At 39.9% G+C, this 25199-nt stretch overlaps 1 protein-coding gene across 1 annotated transcript in view; it reads right to left on the minus strand.

Moving 5' to 3' along the window:
- Positions 1-4921, minus strand: part of C8B (complement component 8, beta polypeptide) — a 73038-nt gene extending 68117 nt beyond the window's left edge. The window contains exon 1 of the mRNA XM_006879728.1: positions 4830-4921. Within this exon, the coding sequence (XP_006879790.1) occupies positions 4830-4921 (92 nt within the window). The remainder of the gene's footprint in view (positions 1-4829) is intronic.
- Between the last annotated feature and the right edge of the window lie 20278 nt (positions 4922-25199).

Below are 25199 nucleotides of genomic sequence, written 5' to 3' on the forward strand. Positions count from 1 at the left end.
AAAGGATTGTGATTTGTAGTTTTTATCAAACCAAGAAAGAAGACAGCAAAAAGAATATTTCCAAGAACCTCTGACAGGTCAAATAAATCTTGTGCTCATTGCTTATCCCATGCTACTTCACGTCTTTCTCACAGCAAAGCTAGAAAGCAGCTCTGTAGCATTGCCTCTTTGGCTGATGAGGTAACTCATCAAGACAGACAGAGACCTGTTCCCATCATTATGTGTCTGGTATGTGGTGATGTTGGGTTCTGAGTGGAGCCTTGTTTGACTTTAGAACCTTGTTTTGTATACCTGTGCTACATGGGAAGGGACCAAACAAGCATCAACTCTGAAATTCCCTTGCGTCTCTGTGTTAGACCTATTCCATTCCTCTTTCCAAAATTGAGTCATTAGAGAAGACATCACAGTTTTCACCATCTCGAATATGTCACTCAAGTCAAGGCCATTAACAATACATTCTCGCTTGGCGTTAAGTCCTATAGAGAGGATAATATTAACTACAGTGAAATCCAACTCCATGACCACCCCAGAGACCAACAAAAATCAATTGCGTAGTAAAGTTGGATCTTTAACTAAAGGTCAAAGATGCTACTGGAAACCACAGGTGGATACTTTGAAATGCTTGCTGGAGACAGGATGCTGCATACCAGCGGGGGGCTGGAGAATGTGCTCTCATCTGCTAATTTTCCCACGTTTGACAAAACAATAACGCCTGTGATTTGGCTTCTCCTAAGTCTGTATTTGACAGCTCTGCAGGATACCCTCTTCCTACTTCAACTATAACTATACCATTACATTGTGTTTTCAGCAACTATCAACCAAACTGAGGGGCCACAGTTGAGACTGAGTGGATAAGTAATGTGCACACAAACTCTTAAGAGTTACAATTATCATACGCCCTGAGATTTGAAAGCCTGTTAATAGGCAAGACAATCGCTTACAAAAGGAATTTAGTGAAACGTAGTTATAACCACTAGAGCTCTAATTTTGCACTGAATTTTCATTATGAAGGGTAATATAATGAAGCTATCCACTGAATAAATAGTATGTCTGTAAATTACATTGAATAAAATGTGTGTAGTTTATTAGTAAAACAAAATACGAATCTAAAAGAAAGGCTAGTATATTTAATTTCATCTTTAATTCCTAGGAAAGCATAAAAATGAAACAAAATCCAGTTACATCAGTTACATTTTCGTCAGCTCACTTGACTACTCTCACTTGAACTCCTGTATACTTTTAATTTTGAACAATGAAACACGCCTATGGAGGTATAGAAAATGAACTAGAAAACACATCCATGTATTCACAACCCTGAATTGGCAATAACTTAGTATTTTTACATACTTGCTTTAAGTTTCATTTTTTTAACATTAATAAAATAATTCTTAATAAGACAGTTCCATTTACAACAGCCCCATTCCACTACCCTCTTTTCCTTTTCAAGGCAAGCTATCATCATAAATTTTGTATGTATCCTTCCTGCCTCTTTAAAAATTATTTTACACCTATTTATATATGCACCCTACATAGAATTGCTTTGTGTGTGCTTTACTCATACTGTGCAAATCACTCTGAAACTTGCTTTTGTCAATCAGCATTGTGTTTGTGAGTCCTACCTGTGCTAATAAACAAAGAGAGCTAGGTTTCTTTCTTTCATCTGGACGCTCCATTATAGGAAAGACAGTACATTTAATTTATTCCTTTTCTTTTTGAAGGACAGTTATATTTCCCAGCGCTTTGCAGTTGTGAACAATGCTTCCATAAACATCCTTCTCTAAGTCACTGGAACATGTCTTGCCTTCTGCTTCTGGACTGGCCAAGATGCACGTTTCCTTGGGGTGAAGGAAATGCTGTTGCCAGCACTAGGACATATTTCACTGGGCCCACATCACCCACTCTTTCAAACGGGTGTCTCTGATCCAAATAAAGATGGATCCATGGAGTACAGCAGGATTAGGTCAGCAGTAAATTGCAAACCATCAGCTTATATAGATGGGGAACGTCAATACATTTTGGCTTTCTGGAGAAATGCCCTGACACAACAACTTTCTTGTCACACACAATTTGTTAGGCAGCTGCATCCCCTTTGCAAATAGCATCCTTCCTCTTTGCTAGAAGGGGAAGCTTCCGGGTGGCAGGTTTTCAATTTCTCTTCTTTCTGTCGTTTGCTCTTGTAGACTTGAAATTTAAAGTAACATTGCAAAGCAACAAAATGTGTGGCCTAGGGATAGAGAAGAGGCATGGGAGACCAAGTAGTCAGATATGCAAAGAAGGTAAGAGTGAGCAATGCATTTGTAAAAGGCAGAAGGAGGCATATTGTGGGGGTTTGGACCCAGAAAAAGTGGACTTGAATCCATATCCTAAGAATTTTTAGTATCTGGAAAATCCATATTCTTTAACATTTTATACTGGTTTATTATTGACAAAGTTCAAATACATCATTTTTCACATTGGCTCTTTCTCGTTTCTTTTACTCCTCCCCTACCCATCAAATTGTACAGCCCTATGATTAACCCCATTCTTGCCTTTCCTCACTCCTCTGCTTCCACCCTCCCCTCCTCTTGGATCCTCTTAGTTATTCTATAATGATGGTTTTATACAGTACTTGTCCTTATGGGATTAACTTAGTTCACTCAACATCATGCTCTCCATTCCCTCCCAAGTTAGGTAGTAATTTACAAAATCATTGCTCCTGTATGCTGCACGGTACTCCATTGTGTGAATGTACCATAATTTCTCAATCCATTTGATTTTGGTTGGACATCTGGGCTTTTCCCATGTTCTTGTGATGGTGAATAACACTGCTATGAACATTGGTATATAAAATTCACATTTTGAATTATATTCTGCCACATAGTAGGTAAATTCCATTGTGACATTATTTCTCTAAACCTCAGTTCTCTCTTTGAAAAACCAGAAAACATGGCATTTACCTTGAATAGCAGTGAAAATTAGAGCTAATATTTCCAGGTGCCTGGTTCAGAGTGGCCATCCATAGCTTTTATTTTGATGTAAGAATTATTTCATCTGCCTTCATTGCAGCAGAATCAAAACTAAATCTTCATTAGCTAGTATGAAGGCAGTCTCAGCATCATTTAGTCTAGAACTGAAAACTATTCTTTCATTTTGCGTACAGATTTCACGAATATCCATATTCAGATCTGCCCCACGGAAGTCACAGGTAGAGAGAGGCTAGAGCCCTAGCTAGACCTGGATTCAGGTGAGGATTTGAATCGCAGAGATTAACCAACACTAGTGAATCTTCACTCTTTTCTAGCATAAGATTGCTCTTCTACTTCATGACAAAATGAGTTAATGACGTTATTTCTAGGAGGAAACAAGTTTCCCTACCTGCACTCCATTCCCACCTGGACGTCCAAAATGTAAATCTGATCATTTTGCTCCTTTGCTCGAAACCCTTAAATTGTTCCTCCTTGCCTGCAGGATAAAGTTCCAGCTGGAGCGCTGACTCAGGCCTGTGGAGATCCTTATGTGTATCAGAGTAGAATTATGGCTCACCAGGATTTCAAGGGCTGGTTTTATTACATGGGCAGCTAAGTACTTCTTCCCAGGAGCTGTGTGGGTGGATTCAAACCTCAAATTGTTTGGTTAGCGGCTGCATGTGTTAACTCTTTGCACTGCCCGTAACTCTAGTTGGTGCAATAGTGACTCTCATCACTCCCCATGATCTGCTTACTCCTACTCTTCCTCATCTCTGTCGCTTCCATCTTGACTTGTGCTTAAAATGATCTTACGTGTATATGATGTTCCTGGAACAATTCTGGCTCTTTGACACTTCCACGTCTTTGCCAATGCTGCTCCCTCTGCCTAAAACACCCTCAATCATTGGCAAACACATCAAGTGACTGGTGTTCTTAGAAGAAGAGAACGCAACATAGAGAGACCCGAGCACGGAGAAAGCCATGTGAAGATGGAGGCAGACATTGGACTAATGCAATTGTAAGTCAAGAAAGACCAAGGATTGCTAAAAACGCCAGCTGCCTAGAGAGAAGTATGAAACAGATTTCTCCTCAGAACCTTCATCGTGTCGCCACTTGATGTGGTTTCTAGCCTCTGGACTGGAGGGCTCTGGTGACACAGTGGGCAAGTAGTTGTACCGCCAGCTCAAAGGCAGACAATTTGAACCTACCAGCTGTTCCTCTGGAAAATGATAAGAAATCTCCCATGTGATTTACAGTCTCGGAAAATCCCTGGAGGGTCAGCTATAAGTCAGGTCTGACTCCGTGACAATGAGGTGGGAGGTTTTTTAGCCTCCAGAGCATGAGTGTAAAGTCATCCAATTTATAGTGTTTTGTTCCAGAATACCTAGGAAACTAATGCCATGAAATAAATCAGAATTTAAGTGCTAGAGACATATGGAGATATACACTCTAATTATGGAGTGTATGTGAGAAGAGAAAGAACTGAAAAATCTGGATTGATGAGATCATATGGGGGGGTCATTCATATCTATTAAAATCACTGATATGAATTGGATCTTATTTTGCATACATAACAAACCTTCTTTTGCATAAAGAATCACATCATGGCTTTTGCTCAGAATACAGAACAAATATTCTATTCTTCTCAGCCCGACAAAATGCATTTAAACATGTCACTTTCTTAGAGGAACTTTTGTTGAAGTCAGCTGCTTGGTTCCACAATAATTTGAAGAGAATTGTTGATATTATTTTATCAGATGCATGCAAATTGCTTTTAGAGATGTTCTCATTCAATAGGCACACAACAAAGAGACGGTCAGTATTGTGTGGCATTATATTTCCTGTCACATTATTGATCAGGGAAGGATTTGAAAGCATTCTTACCTGGAGCCACTCAAACTGAGACAAACCAGCACAGCACAGAGGAGGAACAGCTCTGCTGGTTTCATCCAAGCCCATGTCCTGGGTGTCTTCATTTCCCTCTGTGACAGTAGATACAGCGAAGGCCCAAACCCACGAACAGCCTGCCACGGAGTGTGACTGTCCACTTCTGTTCCCTCAGAGTAAATATTTCAGCAAAGTAAACAGAAAGTAGTGACTGGAAGCATGCTAGACTTTGCACAGATGGAAGACATACGAATGACTCTGGATACCAGTGAGAACGATGGAAAACTGTAGCAATGTGATCTTTTTTTCATAGTATAATACACTTTAGGATAAACATGGGCTAGGAAGATAAGAAGTATTGTGAGCTCTGGATTCTGACTACCAGGGTTCAAATCCTTTTTCTGTCTTTTTTTTAAGTTTATTTCCATGCATTCATTGTTGCACACTTTCCTCCCTGCCCACCCCTCCTCCCTAGTTTACTTTTCTCTTTGAAAAGCAAATAAATAAATAAATAAATTCTTTCATTGTTATACAATTCCCACCACCACCACCCCAGGCCGCTCCACTATGCAGCTTTCAATATGGACTCTCATCATGACAATAATACCTAATCATATATTCTGTGTAAACAGTTCTCTCCCTCATCTGTTTCAATGCCTTTTACATTATTTATACCCTCTTAAGTATGCCCCCAACCCCCATGTCAGTCCAATTTACAACAGTGGCACTATGCAGTATTTGTCCTTTTGTGACTGAGATATTTGGGCAAGTTGTTTCACTTCTGTACCTCAGTTTTCTCGCCTGTAACACCTTCAAGGCAGTCCCAGTTCATGGTGAACACATTCATAAGGGAGGGAAATGTACCAACTTCATAACTGAATGGAGACCAGCTAGTTGTGCATCACAGGATTTTCATTTGTTGATTTGGGAGTAGACCACCAGGCCTTTATTCATTGTATTTTTCAATCAGCCATCAAATTGAATCCTGATTTATGACCATCCCATGTACAGCAAGATCTAAACAAAACCCAGTCCAGTCCTCTGCCATTCTCATCATCAGCTAGCTGTAGGTCAGATAATTGCTATCTATCCACGGGGTTTTCATTAGCTTAATTTTAAAAGTAGATCACCAGGCCCCTCTTTCCTAGTCCATCTTAGACCAAAAGCTCCACAGGAGGCTGTTTAGCATCTTAGCAAAGGCATACAGAGGGGTACTGGGTGTGCATGTAGTGCACTGACAGCAAAGGAAATCTGAGCCTCCTGCACGGAAGGTAAGAATCACGCTGCTGGATCACGAGTGTCCCCCTGCTCTTTTTGAAAGATATTTTCATTGACTGTCTCTAATTATTTCCTTATGTGCAAAATTTGGAGAGTCTGCCTACCTATTGCTCAGATTTGAGAGTTTCATAAGTTACTAAATGTGAACAATCTTTCCCTAACACTTTTTTATCCTAATTACTCAAAGATGCACAATGTTTTTTATATAATCTATGCAGACATTCATTATGTTGTTGTTGTTGATGGCCATTAAGTTAAGCACGACTCATAATGACCCTATGAACAAAAGGCCTGAAGCCTTTCTAGAATTATTGTAATTTATCAAAGCTCATAGTGTTTCCAGAGACATGTTGTTTAGGAAGTGGATGCCACTCCTGCTAGTGAAACATGTATAATCTTCCCTGACTTAGTTGGACGGTGAAGTATGGTAGACCATTGCTGTATGTAGGGTTATCATGTGGACCTCTTGTACCTCTAATCTTTGCTAACATCCCAAAAGGAACTGACCACAGTTCATATAGCTACTGAAAGAAGTCTGGTAAATGCTTTTACCTCATCGCCAGTTCCCATCATTTCTGTCACCTACAAGGTCAGAGACTCCTTATCTTTCCTCAAGGTCAAAGGCAGCAAAGGCAGTTGTCATCCATGATGAGTCAAACTCATCTTCTTTGACTCTAGAAGACCTCACTGCTGTCCTCTTCTTTTTCTATGTATTTAACCCTATAGACTTTATAGTGCTTCACTGGTGAAATGGCATGATCCAAGCAAACAACCATCTCTGTATGTCTAGAAATGATTACTAGGTTGTCCATGATCACAAGTGAGATGAACATTGTCATACCGTCATTTCCAGGTAGCGTATATGGTATTATCAGCCCCAGTTGCTAACAGGGAGGTGACCAGCCTCTCCCTATCTAAGAAGTACAGGATTGTGTTATAAAAGGAGTTATGAAAATGCTAAGCCAAATGAAAATGGCAAAGGCTTTTAAAGTTATCTCCTGCTGCCTTGGCCCTCTCAGACTACTTACCTACACCCTTTACACAGCAGGTAATTTCAAGATGAGGAAATAGGAAGGATACAGTCTAGATTTCATTTCCTCAAGTAAGTTACATAATTTCTGTAACCACCATCCATCTGTGATACTATGGTGGTTTGCATATTACTAATATGCTGGAAGTCTTGCCATTGGTGCTGTGAATACCAGGAGGGTCACCTATGGTGAACTTTTTTTTTTTATGTTGAAGATTCCCACCTCCCCCAAAGTTATGCTTTGTATAATCAGCTGATCCTCCCCCCGCCCCATAAATTACACTCCTGATGAAATTAAGTGAGCTTTGGTGGCCTAGTGGTAAGGGCCTGCACTGCAAACTCAAAGGCAGGCAGTTCAAATCCACCAGCTGCTCAATGGGAGAAAATGAACAATCTCTTTCCTTATCATTTTATTTTAATTGTGATTTTAATGAGAGTTTACAGAAAAGTTGGATTTTCACCCATTCATTATTGTACTATTTCCTTCCTTTCCCTGCCTTCCTTCCCCCTCTTCTTTCTCTTCCCCAGTCCACTTTTCAATGTACTTCTTATTCTGGACTGTTGTCATATAATTTCTGGACAAAGACAATATTATACATTCTACTTTGGCAAGTAGTATTAAAAGCTTGTGAGTATGCATTTAAGGTACAACTATTGGGATCTTCCTGTAAAAAAAAAAAAAAAAGAGGGGCCAAAGACAAAGATGCACAGAGACAATGAATTCAAAGAACCAAAGGATTCCATGAACTCCAACCTCCATCACCCTGACACCAGAAGAACAAGATGGTGCCCTACTATCATTGTTAATCATTCCAGAAAGGACCATAGAGAAATTTCTCAGAAAGAGTTGGGAGAAATGTGGTCTAAAACAAAAATCTTTTTTAAAGGTCAGGCTTACAGTTATGACAGAGACTGCTGGAACCCTCAAGACAATCACCTTAGCTAGTCTTCAAACCTGAGACAAAATGTATGTACCTTTGTGGTTTGACTTTTAGGGGGGAGAAAAAAGACAAAGACAGGTTTACAAGATGAACAGCATCACCAGGGAAGCCCACACTCCTTAGAATAATCAAACACATATGATCAGAAGGAGAGTTTCCTGAGTTAGAGCTAAGAAGCAAGAAGTAGGATAGAAGGGCTCATGGAAATGAGAATCACAGAGAAGTGGGAGGAGTGTGGTTATATTGTGAGTATTTTAGTTACTATCATAAAACAAAATATAAATGAACAGTTGAATGGAAAATTAGTTTCCTCAAATTAGCAATACTAAAATCCAATATTTCAAAATTGGTACAATAATTAATTTATACACACTTCATAAGGCTGTTTTGAGGTTTGAATATGTAAAATACAAAACTCAGAATTCTTTCCTAACAAAAGTATGAATATTGTTAGAAACGCTGCTGTCTCTGCCAGAGTAACTGGCCTGAGGATTGGAAATGCAAGTTCTGATAGAAAGGCCAAAGGGGATAGTTGTTTCTCACATTAATTGAGTCCAAAACACAGAACACAAGCTCTTCCATCAGGTTATCCTGTTTCCATTCCCACTGTCATTAGCCCAAGCACAAGGTTCTATCTCACCATCCTCCCACAGGATACATTTGACCTGCACTTTGACACAATTGATTGTGGTAGTTAATCATTTGTAAACAAGCAGAAAATTGGATTTCAAGAGATCCAAGTCCTCCTTTTCATTTGTCTGCATACAAGAGAAGACCAGGTCCTCCAGGAAATGGATCCACTTCTACTGCCTCATCTTTATCGACTCAAAGAAGAACAGGGAAATGTTAGAGAAGACAATTACATGGATGAACCACACATCCTTCTCACTTCCAGAGTTCTGTGTATGTGCTTCCTTCTGAATGGAATACGTATCATTTAACTTAATACTATTCATGATCTGGACTTTGAACTAGTGTTTCTCCTCAAGCTTCTGTTGTGCCAGGCTCCCCTAAGTTTCCTCTAATCTCACTGTGCCACCTAGACCATTTCATGCTGTTCTCCTGGGATCAAGCTAGGGAGATTATTCCTATGATAATAACACACATATTTCTTTTTTTAGATAGCAAACAATTGAACAGTCACTTATGGAGTGCAAATGTCATGTGAAGATGTAGGCAAAAACTCAAGTGATGCGTCTACAAAGCAAGAAGTGTCAAGTAACAGAAAACGTTAGGAAGAGGCAAAGAAGGATTTAGAGTCAACACCTCAATTCTGGACATGTAGCTTTCAAAGCTGTGATAGAACAAATCTACGCTGTGTCAAGTATTTCTAGCAAACTGATGCATCCTCTGAGCAATAGTTTTCTTAGTTTTTTTTTTAGTTGGACAATGATTTTTTAAAATTTATTTTATTAATTTTAATGAACATGTACAGAGATTTTAGATTTCCATTCATTCATTGTTGCATTTTTCTCCCTGCCTCTGCTCCAGTTTGCTCTTCTCTTTGAAAACTAAAAAAAAGTTCCAACACTGGTATACAATCTATTTTAACTCCCACCAACAGTGAATAAGGGTTTGAGGGGGGGAAATGTGTCTCCCCAAAAAATTTTTGTGGTGTTTTACTTCTGTGCCTGTGAATATGGCCCTATATGGAAATGGATTTTCTTTTATTATGTTTGTGAGGTGATACCTGATTAGGGTGGGCTCATGTGTGTCAAGAAGTGTGAAGATAGCGCAGGATAGACCAGAGTTCAGATCTTTTGTTCATAGGGTTGCTAAGAGTCATTTTGACTTGACAGCGCCTAATAACAACAACAACAGCTTCAAGTCTATAGGAGAAAGACTTGATGACTTATTTTTATAAAGACTATTCACTGCCATCACAACAACCCAACTGATATCAACCAGTGATATCAAATAGTGTAACTGCCTTACAGGGTTTCCAAAATGACAGTCTTGATGGGAGCAAGTTGCTACATCTTTCTCCCAAAAAGTGGCTTTATATTTGAATGGACAACTTTTCACTTAGCAGCTGAGTTAACTTTGCCACATCGCCAGGACTCCTTCTGTAAAGATTACAGCCTAGAAGACCCTGTGAAGCAGTTGTGTTCTGTCACAGGGACTCACAATTACTCCAAATGGACTCTACAGCACCTAAGACCATTAGAATACTCCATTCATTGATGCTGAATCACAGAGTTAAGCATGAGAAGTGAAAGAAGGAGAACTGGAGAGGCAAGCAGGAGCCCTATCAGTGACAGGCAGTGTTAATGATATGGATTTTATCCAAGTACAAGTGAGAGTTATTGAAGGGCATTAGGGGGGGAGGAGGGGCCATTTCATTGTCGGTGAGCTGACTCTTGCTGCAGTATAGAGAATGGATTAGAGGGAGGCAAATTGGAGCAGGGAGACCTGTCTGGAAGCTGTTATAATAGTCCACTGAGAACTGATGAAGGCCTGAATTAGGGCAGTGGGAGCAGGGCTGGAGGAGGACACGAACATAATATCGGTCTCCTGTAATTGAGAGAAGTAAATAACATATTATTTGTGAAGGGTTTTTGTAAATGGTGCTGTTTTACACAAAGGTGGCATTATTATGACTGAGATTAAGGCTTTCTGACAAAGAAGGTATATTGAGTCCCCCAGGGCTGAGCCTGGTAGCTGTTCAAAGCAGCCTCACTCTACACAGCATGTCTTCTTCCTCATCCACAGGCCTGTGAATAGAGTGAGCAGGCTTGTCCACCTTCAGGAGACATTTCTGGCTTCTGGGCTCATCTTCCCTAGACCATGGAGAGAAGGTATTATCCTTTCCTATTGTTCCTGTTATTCCTTGACTTGAGGAAGTGCCCCCAGCGTCCTTCTTAGAAACAAGGATGCTGAAGTTTTGTCCCACATACTTTGGGAACTGTCAGGAAAGGCTAATCCTTGGAAAAGGACATCATGCTGAGAAATATGGGCAGGGTTAGTGAAAGAGAGGAAGACCTTAAACTAGATGGATTGACATTGTAACGGAAGCTCCACAGGCTTGAGTATTGTGGATATAGTGAGGATAGTACAGAATAGGACAAGTTTCCCATCTATTATTCACAAGGTCCCTGTGAGTTATAGTTGACTCAACAGGATCTAACATAAGCAACATTGTGAAAGTTTTGATCAGTGTCTTGCTATTGCAATCATTAAAGGAGCTCTGGTGGCATAGTCCATACGGAGTTGCATTGCTAACCAGATGCCATATATTCTTGGAAAAACTCCTTTCCTTAGATAGGTGGAGGATTAGTAAAAGAGAGGAAACCTCTCAATGATGGATTGACACAGTGACTGGAACAACAATGGGCAGATATTGCACGGATGGCACACGATCAGGCAAGGTTTTGATCTGCTGTACATAGGGTTGCCATCTGTTAGAGTCAGCTTGCTAGCACTTAACAACATAAGATCTCACAAGGAAACTTAATGGTACGGTGGTTGCAACAATTGACTGCAACCTAAAAGGTCAGTACTTTGATCCCACCAGGAGCTACACAGAATAAAAATGACATAGCTTACTTTTATAAAGGTTTATTGTTATTAGGTGCTATTGAATTGATAACAAACAGCAACCCTATTAACAACAGAGCTGGACCTTTCCGTATACTGAGCCATTGTCGTGATTTCTGATATGATGCTTGAGCCCATCATTATAGTTCCCAGGTCAATCCATCTTGTTAAGGGTCTTACTTTTGCTGAGCCTCCCCTTCTCCCAGCCTGATGTCTTTTTCTAAGAGCAGGTCCCTCCCTGACATCATCCCTAAAGTGCATAAGATGATATTTCAGCATCCTTGTCTCTAAAGGAACACTCTGTAGTTTCTACAAGACAGATACATTTGTTCTTTTGGCAATCCTTGATTTATATATTCAGTACTCCTTGTCAATGCCATAATTCAAAGGCAGCAATTCTTCAATCTTTCTTTGTTGCTGTCTGTTTGCTGGCAACTTAACAGCAACACCCTGATGGAGGTAAGCACAATGGAGATACACCACTCCGGGAGAGGATCAGAGAGTCAACCCAGCTCAATTTTATTGGGATCTGCCCTGCACTTATATACACAGGAAGACCAGAGAGCGTGGGCTTACAGACATGGGACATGTGGATTGGTTAGGAGAATCTCAGCATTGTGCAGACCACTCCCAGCTCAACAGATGCAGTAGCCGTCTTCCCAGGTGGCAGGCTTTCTCAGGCCGGTACAGTCAAACACAGGAGAGTTTTTCTATTCCGTATTAAAGGCCATTGGGAGGCTTGCACTTATCTGGAGCTAGGCAATCTGTCCTGGTCAGAGGCCCTCACTTCCTCCCCAACATCCAGCAACATTTCTTATTCACTGTACCAATTTCAGATGTATAAAAAATAATTAAAGATGCCATGGCTTGGACAAGCCAGGCTCACTTAGGGCTGTCTCAGTGGTTTCTTCTCTGCTCCAAAAATGAATGAGTTCCCATTCCCATCCAGTAAGAGGCTTGGTGGGCTGAAGATCAGATCTGGTTTCAAGACCAAGTCTTATAATGTGAACATGGTGGATGTGAGCACAGACACAGCCTTAGAAACCCTCTGAACTGTTTTATTTCATCCTACAGTGATAGTCAGGAATTACTTCATGGCAGTGGTATAGGATCTCATCAACTAGAGAGATAAGGAAACAAAAGTAAAGTGTTTTATCACTGCAGTTCAAAATTGTAACACAGAAAGATGTGGAAAGACTAAGTGGGCAGAGTGACTTTGTAGGACTACCTTGGGAAATGGAAAACCCAAATTAAACAAGAATATAGTGCTCTTCTCAGGATGAAAAAAAATAGCCAGGAAAATGAATTAAAAGTCTCATCCTTTTGTAGCAAATAGGATGTTTACCAAAGTCACATCCTCTTACTATTAGGTACCTAGCCATCCTCCATTTTCCAGCTGTTCCCTGAAAAGGGTGTGTAGTATTTTGACTAAATTATGAGTGGTATACAGGAAAAAAACGTTGTGTGCCATTTTAGGCCTGGTCCATTAAAATAATCTTTCTGTGATTTCTTTTTTTTTAAAGTATTTTTAAAAAATTGTATTTTGTGGGTGCTTAAAAAGCAGGTGAATGTATACACAGTTAATTAGGTTTCCATTTAATATTTCTTATATAAATTATTCTGTGAAATTTATTTCCATTTTCACACTGTATCAGCTACACTCACTCTTTGCCTGCTGCCAGTTTGATGTGGATGCCCAGAGTAATTTGGAAACCATGTGCTAAAGTGAGCAGCACCTCTGGAAGCCTGAGTCCCTGCATGACTGCCTGGAACAGACTCCTACTAACCCCTGCTCAATAGTGTCTAATAATAACAACAACAACAACATAGCAACTCTACAAACAACAGACCTGAGCCTTGCCCTGTCTACCATCTTTATTGTCTCTAATATGCTCGAACCCACTCTACAGTCACTGTATTAATCCATCTTATTGAGGGTCTTCTTTTTCTTGTCAACTCAAAAGCAGGCAGTTCAAATCCACCAGCTAACTAACCAGAGAAAGAAGGGCAATATCCTTTCCATGTGATTTACAGCCTCTGAAATCTGCTGGAGGATTAGCTATGAGTTGATAATAGTGGCTAGCATTACTTAAATGGCAATGTTCTCCTTCCCTTCCTGGCTTCATAGAATTGGCAAGCATTTGCTGCCATGGAATCAGGGGTTGAAAACTGTCATGTGAGTAATCAATATTTATGAACAGCTTTGGCAAATGTAGCCAAGCAGGATCTGTTTGCTCTAGGTGGTGATATTAGTGATTCAGTGATTGCATTTTCACCTTCCATGACGGACACCCTGGTGCAATTCCCAACAGTGCATGTACAACCTATAGGTGAGTCTTTTGTGTTGCTGGCCACATTTCCGCATAGCTTTTAGACTAAGTCTAGGATGAAAGGTCAGACAATCTAGTTTATAATATTAGCCAAAGAAAACACTATGCATCACAAGGTCTAATCTATAACCCATCAGGAAAATATCATAGGATCAAGCCAGTTGTTGCTCCTTTGTTAATAGAACTGTGCATAGGTTTGTCTTGATGGCAGCTAAAAATAACAACAGCTTAGTAGAGAAAGCTTACTGTCTAACTAAAGTTCTGGTTTCTCCCTTGTGTTGATGTGTATGAGTATTCTGTGGCTGCCATTGTGTGTGTGTGTGTGTGTGTGTGTGGTGTGTGTGTGTGTGTGTGTGTAAAAGTGGAAAAGTACTAATTTGTGTTTCTTGTGCCCTTTGTGGGTGATCTAGAGTCAATAAACTGTAGATACATAGATCAGTATTTCTCTCTGAGTATAAGTTCAGAGAGGTAGAACTCTCCAGCACAGCCAGAGAGTTCAGGAGGGGAAAGAAGTATTCTTAAAGCAGCTGATCCGCAGTGTCACTCCCTTATAACATCCAAGAGGCCAGTGGTTTGTTCTAAGGTGAAGAGTTAGCCAAAGTGCTGAGAGACAAGTGTCTCTTCTGCTTCTGTTACCTTCATTTGGAAGATACTCGCTGATAGAATTGGAAAGATTAGGGAACTACTGTCATGAGTACACTTTGATTTGTGCTGGTAGTTCTGGAATGTACACAACTGCTTGACCCTTTTTTTTTAATCCATTTACTGACTTTTATATTCCATTTTTTAAAATTAATTTTAATGAACATTTATAGAGATTTTGGATTTCTATTCATTCATTGTTGCATATTTCTCCGCTTTCACCGCTCCCCCCTGTCCCCACCAACCCCAGTTCGCTCTTCTCTTTGAAAAGTAAGAGAAAAATTCCTTCATTGGTATACAATCCCCTCTCACCACCACCTCCACCCCCCACTGCCCCGAGTATACTCCACTCTGCAACCTTCATTCCAGACTCTTATGATAATCATAATACCCTATAATATCTTGCTTTTGAACTGTTCTCTCCCTCATCTGTTTCAATGCAATATACATAATTTATCCAGTTTTTCTCATTCTTATCCCAACCCTGATGTCAGTCCCATTCTACAACAGTGGCACTATGCAGTGTTTGAACTCTTAACCAAAATCTAGACTTTATTCAGATTTCACTAATTTCACGCTAATATCCTTTTTATCTGTTTGGTCCAATCTAGGATAACATATTGCATGTATCCCATTCTCTTTTAAACAGAATATAATCTAAGATTTCATTACCAGAAGTCCATAATACAGCCTCTGGTTATGTCATTAAGCTTTCTCTCCACAACGGCTTTATTTTTAGCCTCTGAAGAGAATGTTGGCCAGAAGAGATCTTTATATTCAAGAGAACCAAACAATCCATATGAAAAGGTGGGGGGGGGGAAATAAAATAAACACATTAGAAAAGCCATGTGTGGCCACACCAGTAATGAAAATCATAGTTTCAGTGGACTCTAAAACTGGAATATTACAGAAAAATATTGGACAGCAAAGAAACTCTGATGGCACAATGGCTAAAGCAGCCTGCTGCTAATTCAAAGGGCAGTGGTTCAAACCTATCAGCTGTTCTATGGGAAAAAAAGATGTTGCAGTCTGCTGTCATAAAGATTGTACCCTTGGAAACCCAGAGGGCAGTTCTATACCATCCTGTAGAGTTTTTATGATTCAGAATCAATTCGCTAGCATTTAGTTTGTTTCTGTCTTTATAACACACCAAACATGAAGCAAAGACTCTGAGATTTAAATGTGAACCAGGGAACACTCAGTTGTTCTGTCTCTACATTATGATATATTTAATAATAAAGGAGAGCATTCCACATTTTCTACTGTTCCTAACATCCTAGGGTGTCTTGCTGATCTTACAATGCCCACTGACATCATTAACATAGATACTGAAGCATCACAAATTTAACTCTGAGCATCATATTTTTATACATATGTTTATGTATAAATGTGGGTGATTGCATTTCTTATGAAAATATTAGGAGTACTCATTTTCTATTTCTGACATCTGCAGGAATGCCAGGAATGTGTGAAGAGAGCAAATGGGACTTTACCTGGCAATGCGCCATGAAACTAATTGCCCAGGGGACCTTAAACAGCTCCACAGATTAGGTAGTTGCATTGATTTTGTGGATTAACTGTGGCAAATGGTGAAATTTAAGCCACCCTGTTCATCTGTTTCTTCATTCACTACAGAATCAAGTTCAAACTTCTTAGCCTGGCAAACACGTGATTTATTATTCTATATCCCAGTTACTGTGCACATTACACCAATTCATTTATTCAATAAAAAAATATATATCTGCAATATCTATAGTATGTTAAACAAATGCTAGTGGTGCAATGGTTACATATTCTACTGCTAAACAAAAGATTGGTCATTCTAACCTAACAGCTGTCCTGTGAGAGAAAGAACTTCCTCCTTCGATATTCAGCTTCCATAGATACTGTTGTTGTTATATGCCGTAATGTCAGCTCTAGTTGATGGGGGCCCATGAACAACAGAATGAAACCCTGTTTGGTCCTGTGACGTTCTCACACCGCTGCTGTGCTCATTGGTACAGCCACTGTACCAAGTAGCGACTCTCTTCTTTATTAAGCGTGAAACCCTGTGGGTCAATGCTACTCTTTCTTAGAGGGTCACTCTAACTCAGACTCAGCAGCAACAGGTTTGTCGTTCAGATTTAAAGGGATGAAAGATCTTTGCTAAAGAGAAAAAAAAAACACAAAAACACAAAAAACCAGCAGTAAATATAGCTTTGGGGCCATGCCTTCGTTGACCTTTACTCTCACAGAGGAAAATACTCAACTCATGGACTGCCAAAATAACAAACAGGCATGTCCTGGAAAAAGTGAGACCAGAGTGCTTTTTGGGAGACAAAGGTGGTGAAACTACATGTCGCCTACTTCAGGCATGGTGCTAGAAATGCTAGAATTTCTTGGATAAGGACATCATGCTTGGAAGGGTCAGCACAGAAGAGAAAGACCATGCATGAGATGGATAAGAGACTATGGCCATAAGGTCAGGGATGTCAGAAATGGTAATATTGGCTCAGGGTAGGGCAAGGTTCAGAGTCATTTTTCTATATTTTCTGTGAGTCAAAAAACTCGTTGACATATGACAACAACTTCCCAAATTTCACTGTGTTTTGACTAAAGATATCAAGACACTGGAAAGCTTTCCTGGGGCTTATGAAGCCCAAATTAAAGAGTGATTAAAATCATAGGAACCATTGCATATTCTCTTACAGTGTTTCTGTTGTCTAGTTTATCCAAAAGAAAACACGTCAAAATCTAACCACTTAATGCATCGACTACTATTTCTCACAGTTCTAGGTCAAGACTTTGAACAGTGCATCGCAGAAATGGTCATCTCTGTTCCATGTGATACATGCTGGGTTAGAATATTCCAAGTGGCTTTTCTATTCACATGATGCTGACTCAGGTTGGGTGCTCTACAGCTGGGAGCTTGACCTCATCATTGCCTCTTCCTCCCTATGGTTCCACTGTATGCGAATACTCCATATGGCTTTTTTTCTTCCTTTTAAAATGTTTATTTTATATTGGTTTGCTTACAAAGTTCATATACATTGTGTTTCACACTATCCTTCACTCACATTGTTTCATATAATCATTCCTGTTTATGATGTTTTATAAAATCAATCACCATTGAACTATACCCACTATTACATTGTCTTTCCAGATCTCCACTGGATCTTTCCCATTTCCTTTACCCACTCTCGCTCTACTCACTGAATTGTGTGAACCTGTGATTTATCCCCTGCCCATTCTCACCCCTCTGCTCCTATCCATTTCCCCCTTGGATCCTTATCCATATTTTACTAGTTAACATACTTTGGACATGTTGTGAGGAGAGATCGGCCCTTGGAGAAGGACATCATGCTTGAGAGGGTGGAGGGACAGTGCAGGACTGGAAGGGCCTCTATGAGGAGGATTGATTCAGTGACTGGGATAATCGGGATGGGAGTGTCAGAGACAGTGCAATTGGCACAGGACAGAGCAGAGTTTAGGGCTGTTGTACATAGGGTCACTATGAGTCGCAAGCGACCTGACGGCACATAACAACAACAGCAACATCTTTCTATCTCTATAATAATATTTGTCCTTATGAAACTGAGTTCTTTCACTCAGCATAATGCTCTCCAGGTCCTCCCAAGTTGTATAGTAATTTTCAAAATTGTTACTCCTGAGTACTGCATGATATTCTATTATGTGAATGTAACAAAGTTTCCCATCCATTAGATTGTAGTTGAACATTTTAGCTGTTTCCATGTTATTGTAATTGTAAATGGGACTGCTTTGAATATTGATATGCAAATCTCCATTTGCGTCTCAGGTCTCATTTTCTCAGGACTTATTGCTAGTAGTGGAATAGCTGTATCATTTGGAATGTCAATATTCAATTTTTGAGGAAATGCCGAACTGCCTTCCAGAGTGGTTACATCATTTTACAATCCTACCAACAGCATATGAGGGTGCCTATCTCTCCACATCCTCGCCAACATTTATTGCTCACTGTCCTGTTAAACTTTGCCACTGCTGCTGGAGTGAGATGGTATCTCATTGCGGTTTTTATTTTTATCTGTCTTATTGCTAGTGGTTTTGAGAATTTCTTCATGTGTCTGGCCATCTGAACGCCTTCTTCTTTGAAAATCTTTCCATATCTTTTGCCATTTTGTAATTGTGTTATCAGTTTTTTTCTTATGGAGGCCCTGTAGAATTCTGCGAACTTTTGTTATAAGACTCTTGTTTGAGATGCTATTGCCAAATGCTTTTTCCCAGTAAGTAGGTTTTCTTTTCACTCTACTGGAAAAAGTTTTTGATGTACACAGGTATTTAGTCTTTAGACAGTCCCATTCATCAGTTTTATCCTCTCCTGGTTGTATATTTCTGGCTGTATTTGCCTGCTTTCTACCATAAACTGGACCATCTAAGCTTGGTCCCACTTCATCTTTTATGGTCTTTATATCTTAGGGCTTTACCTCTAGCTCTCTGATCCACCTTGAGTTGATTTTTGTGTATGGTGAGAAGTGTGGATCTTGATTCAGCTTTCTCCAGGTGGCAGTCTAGTTTTGCCAGGACTATTTGTTGAAAAGATTGTCATTTCCCCATTTGATAGGTTTTATCCTTGTCAAATATCAGTTGACCATAGTTAGGTAGATAAATTTCTGGGTTCTCAATTCTGTTCTGTTGGTGTATGTGCCTGTTATTATACCTGTACCATGCTGTTTTAGTTATTACAGCTGTGTAGTAGAATACAAGAAGAATATGCATTTACACTTTATTGACTATACAAAGGCATTTGACTGTGTCGATCATAACAAGTTGTGGCTGACATTGAGAAAAACAGGAATCCCAGAGCACTTAATTATGCTCATGCAGATGCATTGCACTAGGAAAATATGCAGTTTGGGAACTCTCCAAATTACTGAGGAATAATGACGTCAGTTTGGGGACTAAGGTGTGTCTGATTCAGGCCATGGTCTTTCCCATTACTTGCTGTGCATTTGACAGCTGGACAACGAATAATGATGACAGTAAAAGAATTAATGCCTTTGAGCTGTGGTGTTGGAGAAGAGCACTGAACATCCCATGGATGGCCAAGAGAATGAACCGGTATATCTTAGAGAAGGTGCATCCAGAGTGCTCTTTGGAGGCATGAATGATGAGACTTCATCTCACATACTTTGGACATGTTGCTAGGAGGGGCTATTCCTTGGAGAGGGACATGATTTTAGGAAGGGTGGAGGGTTGATGAAGAAGACAAAGACCCTCAACCAGGTGGATTAACATGGTGACTGCTGCAATGGGCTCTTGTGTGTCAGGAAGTGTGAGGATGGTTCAGGACAGAACAGGGTTCATAGGGTCACTATGAGTGGTACTCAACAACACCTAACATCAATAAGTAGGTGTTGAAATCAGGAATTGCTATGCCTCCCACCTCATTCTTGTTTTTCAGAAGTCCTGTGCTTATTAAAGGTCTCTTTCCTCTCCAATAAACTTGCCAATTGCCTTTTCTGTCTCTTTGGAAAATGAATTTGGTATCTGTTAGGATTGTGTTAAGTAGATTGCTTTTGGTAGGATTGTCATTTTCACATTATTCAGTCTTCCTATCTATGAACAGGAAACATTTTCCCCTTGCTGCTTTAATAATCTATTTGACCATCCCTTTGTGGAGATAGAGTCCCTGAATGGCACAAATTATAAACAAAAAACCCTCCTGGCTCTTGAGTTAATTCAGAATCATGGACATCCTTCAATGGGTTTCTAAGCCTGAAAATCTTTGTAGGAAGAGACTCCCCATTTTTCTCTGTCTCAGCTCACATGAAGCAGCTGGTAGATTTGAATCATTGACCTTTTAGTTAACAACCCAGAACATAATTCCAGACACAAATACAGCTCCTTGCAAATAGAAAAGTGCTCAGCTATTCACGTATACAAAGAAATGCCTCAGAAGAAGGGCCTGGTGATCTATATTTTTTAAAAAACTACAACAAACCAGTCATTGGAAGCCCTTTGGAGCACCATTGCACTTTGACACACATGTGGTCGCTTGGTTGGGGTTTGCTTTACTATGGGAAGAAGACGTCCAACATCAGTCATGGCTCTCACTTCTTGTACTGTTAAAAGGTGATAACAAAGAGTGGGAAACTGTGAGCAACAAAGGCCTGAATTTCAATATAGATCCTGTCACTTGTGAGCAGTGTGACTTAGATCATTTACTTAGCCTCTCTAAAGAGTGCAGAAGGTGGTGCTGTGCCTAAATCAAGACCTTCCGCTGCTACCCGTTAGGTCAGCAGATTGAGTCCATAAACGGGGAGGAATCCACTCTGTGGGAGGAAGACGTGGCACAGTGCTTCTGTAAAGACTTGGAAATCCTGTGAGGAATCTCTACTCTGTCCTTCCAAGGTCACTATGAGCTGGAATGCACTCAGTGGCAGTGAGAGGGTTTGGGTACTCAGCCTCTCCTTCCACAGTGGCCTCAGGGTAAAGCAAAGTGAACAGGACTTGAATGGGAGTTATATGCCAGTTTCCTGCACAGTGCTGGACACATAACAGGAATTGGATATACATGAGCAGCTGTTGCCAACATTACTATTGCTGTTCTTATCCTCTACAAGCACCATCCTGTGTAGGCCTATGAGAGGAGGACCACACAGATCTAGAATTACACAATCATAAAGGTTGATCGTAAGGTCATTCTATTTTAAGTATCTCCTTGGAACCAAACATCAATCTTCATGAAGGTCTGTGGAGCATGGATGAACCCCAAAGAATGAAACATTAACTGATCCTGTGTAATCCCCACAACTCATTGTGAATCTGACCCTTTGTGAACCACAGGGTGTTTGAGATCCACAGGGTCAATCAACGACTGTCAGAATTATATTACCAGACCTTTCATCCTCGTCTGGAAAACTCACTGAAATTTCTAGCAGAGTACATGCCTCCAGTGGTAGATATATAATGACTGTAAATGAAGTGCATTGGCTGGGAATAGAACCAGGGTCTTCTGCATGCAAGGCAGGAATTCTACCACTGTCTCACTCTTCCTTTAGATAAGTCTGAGAATTCTGATACAAAAACCTGCCTGAAACTGTAACAGAACTCTGCCTTCCTGTCCGATCATCCTAGCTGGGGTGGCTATTCTCGTCCTTGAGTTTTCAGTCATTTCTGCCAATTCCACAGGTGTCCGGGAAGATAATTGGCTTCCTCTAAATACTGAATAATAATAACAACTGTGATAATGACCATCATAACTTGAGGAAAATAATAATAGCTTTTTTTTTAAAATTGGCTTTATATTGACCAGAAATAGGTGTAATCAAATACCCCCCAAGGTGTTGCAAGACTATCATTTTCCAAGCAGTGTTGACCCACTTGCAGAAATAGAAATTCTGCAGAACGTTGAGAGAATGAAAAACACCTGTCTTCTGCACCACCTTAAGGCTCAGGAGTTTGGGGGATGTGAGTCTCTTTCTGTCCATGTGGGGACGCTAATGAGTTCGTCAGAGGCCACACCTTGGCCTGGCCGCCTTGCTAGGGCTCTTGTCAATACCTGTTGACATTTTCTTGAGTAATCATTCCAGATGCCTTGTATATTTCTTCATATCACTGGATGGATTATGGACTTCTATTGATTTTGTGGTTTCATGTGTGAAAGATCTAATCTTAATCTTCTGTTGTTCATTTTCCTTAACCTTTTAATAACATGAGACGGAGGCAACCCATCAGAATGGAAATTGTTTCTGAGGCATGTTGTCATAAATATATGCCACCGACTACTTTATTTTATGAGAGCAGCCATATTTTTTAAATAATAATAATGATAAGATTTGTAGGGCATATTGCGTTTACAAACCACTTTCCCATATCAACCCACTTAATCCTGACAGCCATCCTGATAGGCAGGAGTTATTTTATTTATTTTTATTTATTTATGCTCCAAGTTTTTCCACAACATGAATTTTTATTATTATCTGCTCTGTCACAGATGAGGAACTTGTATTGCCCAAGGTCATACAGCTCTTAAAAATAGGATTTAGAGCCAGACAGATCTGCACTTGAACTCTGATGCTGCCAGGCTCCTGCTGTCTAACCTTGGACAACATAGTTAAGCTCTTTGAGGTTCACTTCCTTATCTACAAAATAAAGATAACTACACCCGTAAGGTATTTGTTACAGATTATAAAGGTGATGTGAATTATCACTTACACAGAATCTGACACCCAGGCGATGAAGAAAAACTAGGTATTATAATAATTATTTTTAGAGTTAATTTTTAAGTTATTGTAATTAAAGTGAGAGAGACAGTATATGGATTACATTTCAACATCAAGAAAACAAAAATTCACATCACCAGGTCAATTGGCAACATCATAATAGATGGAGAAAAGATTGAAGTTGTCAACAATTTCATCTTGCTGGGATCCAAAATCAATAGCCTGACTGCACTAGCAGGCAGAAAAAGGAAAAGACATAGTGCATTGGAAAAGTCTGTTATCAATGATCTCTCCAAAGCGCTAAAGAGCAATGATGTTGGTTTGAAGACTAAGATCCACCTTATCCAAATCATAATCTTTACAATCACTTCCTATGTAGATTAAATGATAATGAATAAGAGGATTGGCAGAAGAATCATCAATGCCTTTGAGTTGTGGTGTTAGAGAAAAATGCTGAATATCCCATGGACTGCCAAAAGGACAAGTAAGTATATTTTGGAAAGATACAGCCAAGGTGCCCCTTAAAGCCAAAGACAGTGAATCTTCATCTCACATACTTTTGGGCATGTTGCTATGAGAGGTCAGTCCTTGGAAGAAGACATCATGATTGGAAAGGTGGAGAATAAGTAAAGGAGTGGGTCCAAGTATGTCATAGATGGTCACGAAGGCACAGAGTAGGGGAGGGTTCATAGGGCCAGTATGAGTCTTCATCAACTTAATGGCAGTTAACAACAATAAGAACATAAAGTGATAATATTGTTATTTGCTAAAGTTAGGATTTGAGCTAAGAATGCAGACATATAGCTAGCTACCTTTACATGATCAAACCTCAGTCCTTGTCTAGAGACAAATGAACACCTGATGTATTCTTTCTCTGAGCAATGTCTAAAGTTCCACATAAGACAATAAAATAAAAACTCTTACAGTGAAATCTGGGCGTCTCTATTGACATGGAGGGTGAAGTACAAAGAAACATATGATGTGTAGCGATGCTCTGAACTCTTTCTCTCTGGACAAGTTCCAGCAAGTGAAACCAGGTATGCAGCAGTGCAGAACCCAGCCTTAGACATTCTGTTCATACCCACCATACCTGTGCCCTTCATTGAGAAAGGCTGAGAGATGAAGCAACAGAAGAAAGAGAACTGGCAACAGGAAGAGGAGTGGAATGCATGGCTAATTCCCTTCTTTGCTATGAAGCCAGAGAACAGGGTGGTAACTGAATATTTTTATCATAGCAAGTGGAACAAAGAATCCTTGAAATTGTTCTCACAAGATAGTCTTATAATTTAAGCCTTAAATTAAAAAAAAAAAAACCAAACAACAACACAAAAACCCTCCTGAAGTTTTCTTATAGTCAATCAACAGAGTAAAAAAAAAAAAAAAAAAAAAAAAAAAAAAAAAAAAAAAAAAACCAAATCAATGTCATTGCTGTTGGAACTGACTCATTGCTGACCCTCAAGTGAATTTCTGGAGGCTGAAAGTTGCATAGGATCTTGTCCCATCTTTCTCCCGTGGGGTCTCTGGTGGATTTGAACCACCAGAGGTATATGGCCTTTGGACTGACAGTAAAACTTTCTACAGACTCGAGCAACAATTCATTTTATCTAGTAAAAAAATGTCTACCAAGTATTCTACTCTTAGAACTTTCTATGTGAGATCAAATTGCCAGCAGCAGTTCATTAGGTTAAACAATTTGCTGCTGCTGTTGTTGCTATGTCCTGATGAATCAAACACAACACAGAGTGACCCTTATGAGCCTTGCTGTTCCCTGTGCCAGTCTCATCATCTCTGCCACCCTAGGGCCCTCTGTTATGGTCACTATGTCGATCCATCTCATTGAGGGGATTTTGCCTCCTTTGCTGACCCTCCACTTTACCAAGCATGATGTCTTCTTCCAAGAACTGGCCCCTATTAACAACATGCCAAAAATGTGTAAAAGGAAGTTTCACCATCTGTCTCTGTAAGGAGCATTCTGTCTGCACTCTTTCTTAGACATATTTGTTTATTCTCTTGGAAGTCTGTGGGATATTTAGTGTTCTTCGCCAGAACCATTGCTCAAAAGCTTCCATACTTCTGTCCTTATTCATTGTCCGACTTTCAGATAGACAACAAGTGATTGAAAAGACCATGGTTTGAATCAGATGCATGTGTCTTTAAACTGGCATCATTATTCCTTAACACCTTAAAGAGGTCCTTGACAGCAGACTTTCTCAATGCAACACATCTTTTTATTTCCTGACTTCTGATACCAAGGGTGTTGATTGTGAATCCAAGTAAGATGAAACAACTGGCAATTGTTATGTTTTTATCTATCTATTATGCTGTTGTGTCATCTGCATAACGTGGATTGTTGATAGATCTTCCACCAATTTTGACCCCACATTTCTCCTCATAGAGCCCAGCCTCCTGGATAATCTGTTCTGCAT

The sequence above is a fragment of the Elephantulus edwardii genome, unplaced genomic scaffold, assembly GCF_000299155.1.
Source record: "Elephantulus edwardii isolate Elephantulus edwardi_28Jun2011 unplaced genomic scaffold, EleEdw1.0 scaffold00005, whole genome shotgun sequence".
In the NCBI taxonomy this organism is placed as follows: Eukaryota; Metazoa; Chordata; class Mammalia; order Macroscelidea; family Macroscelididae; genus Elephantulus; species Elephantulus edwardii.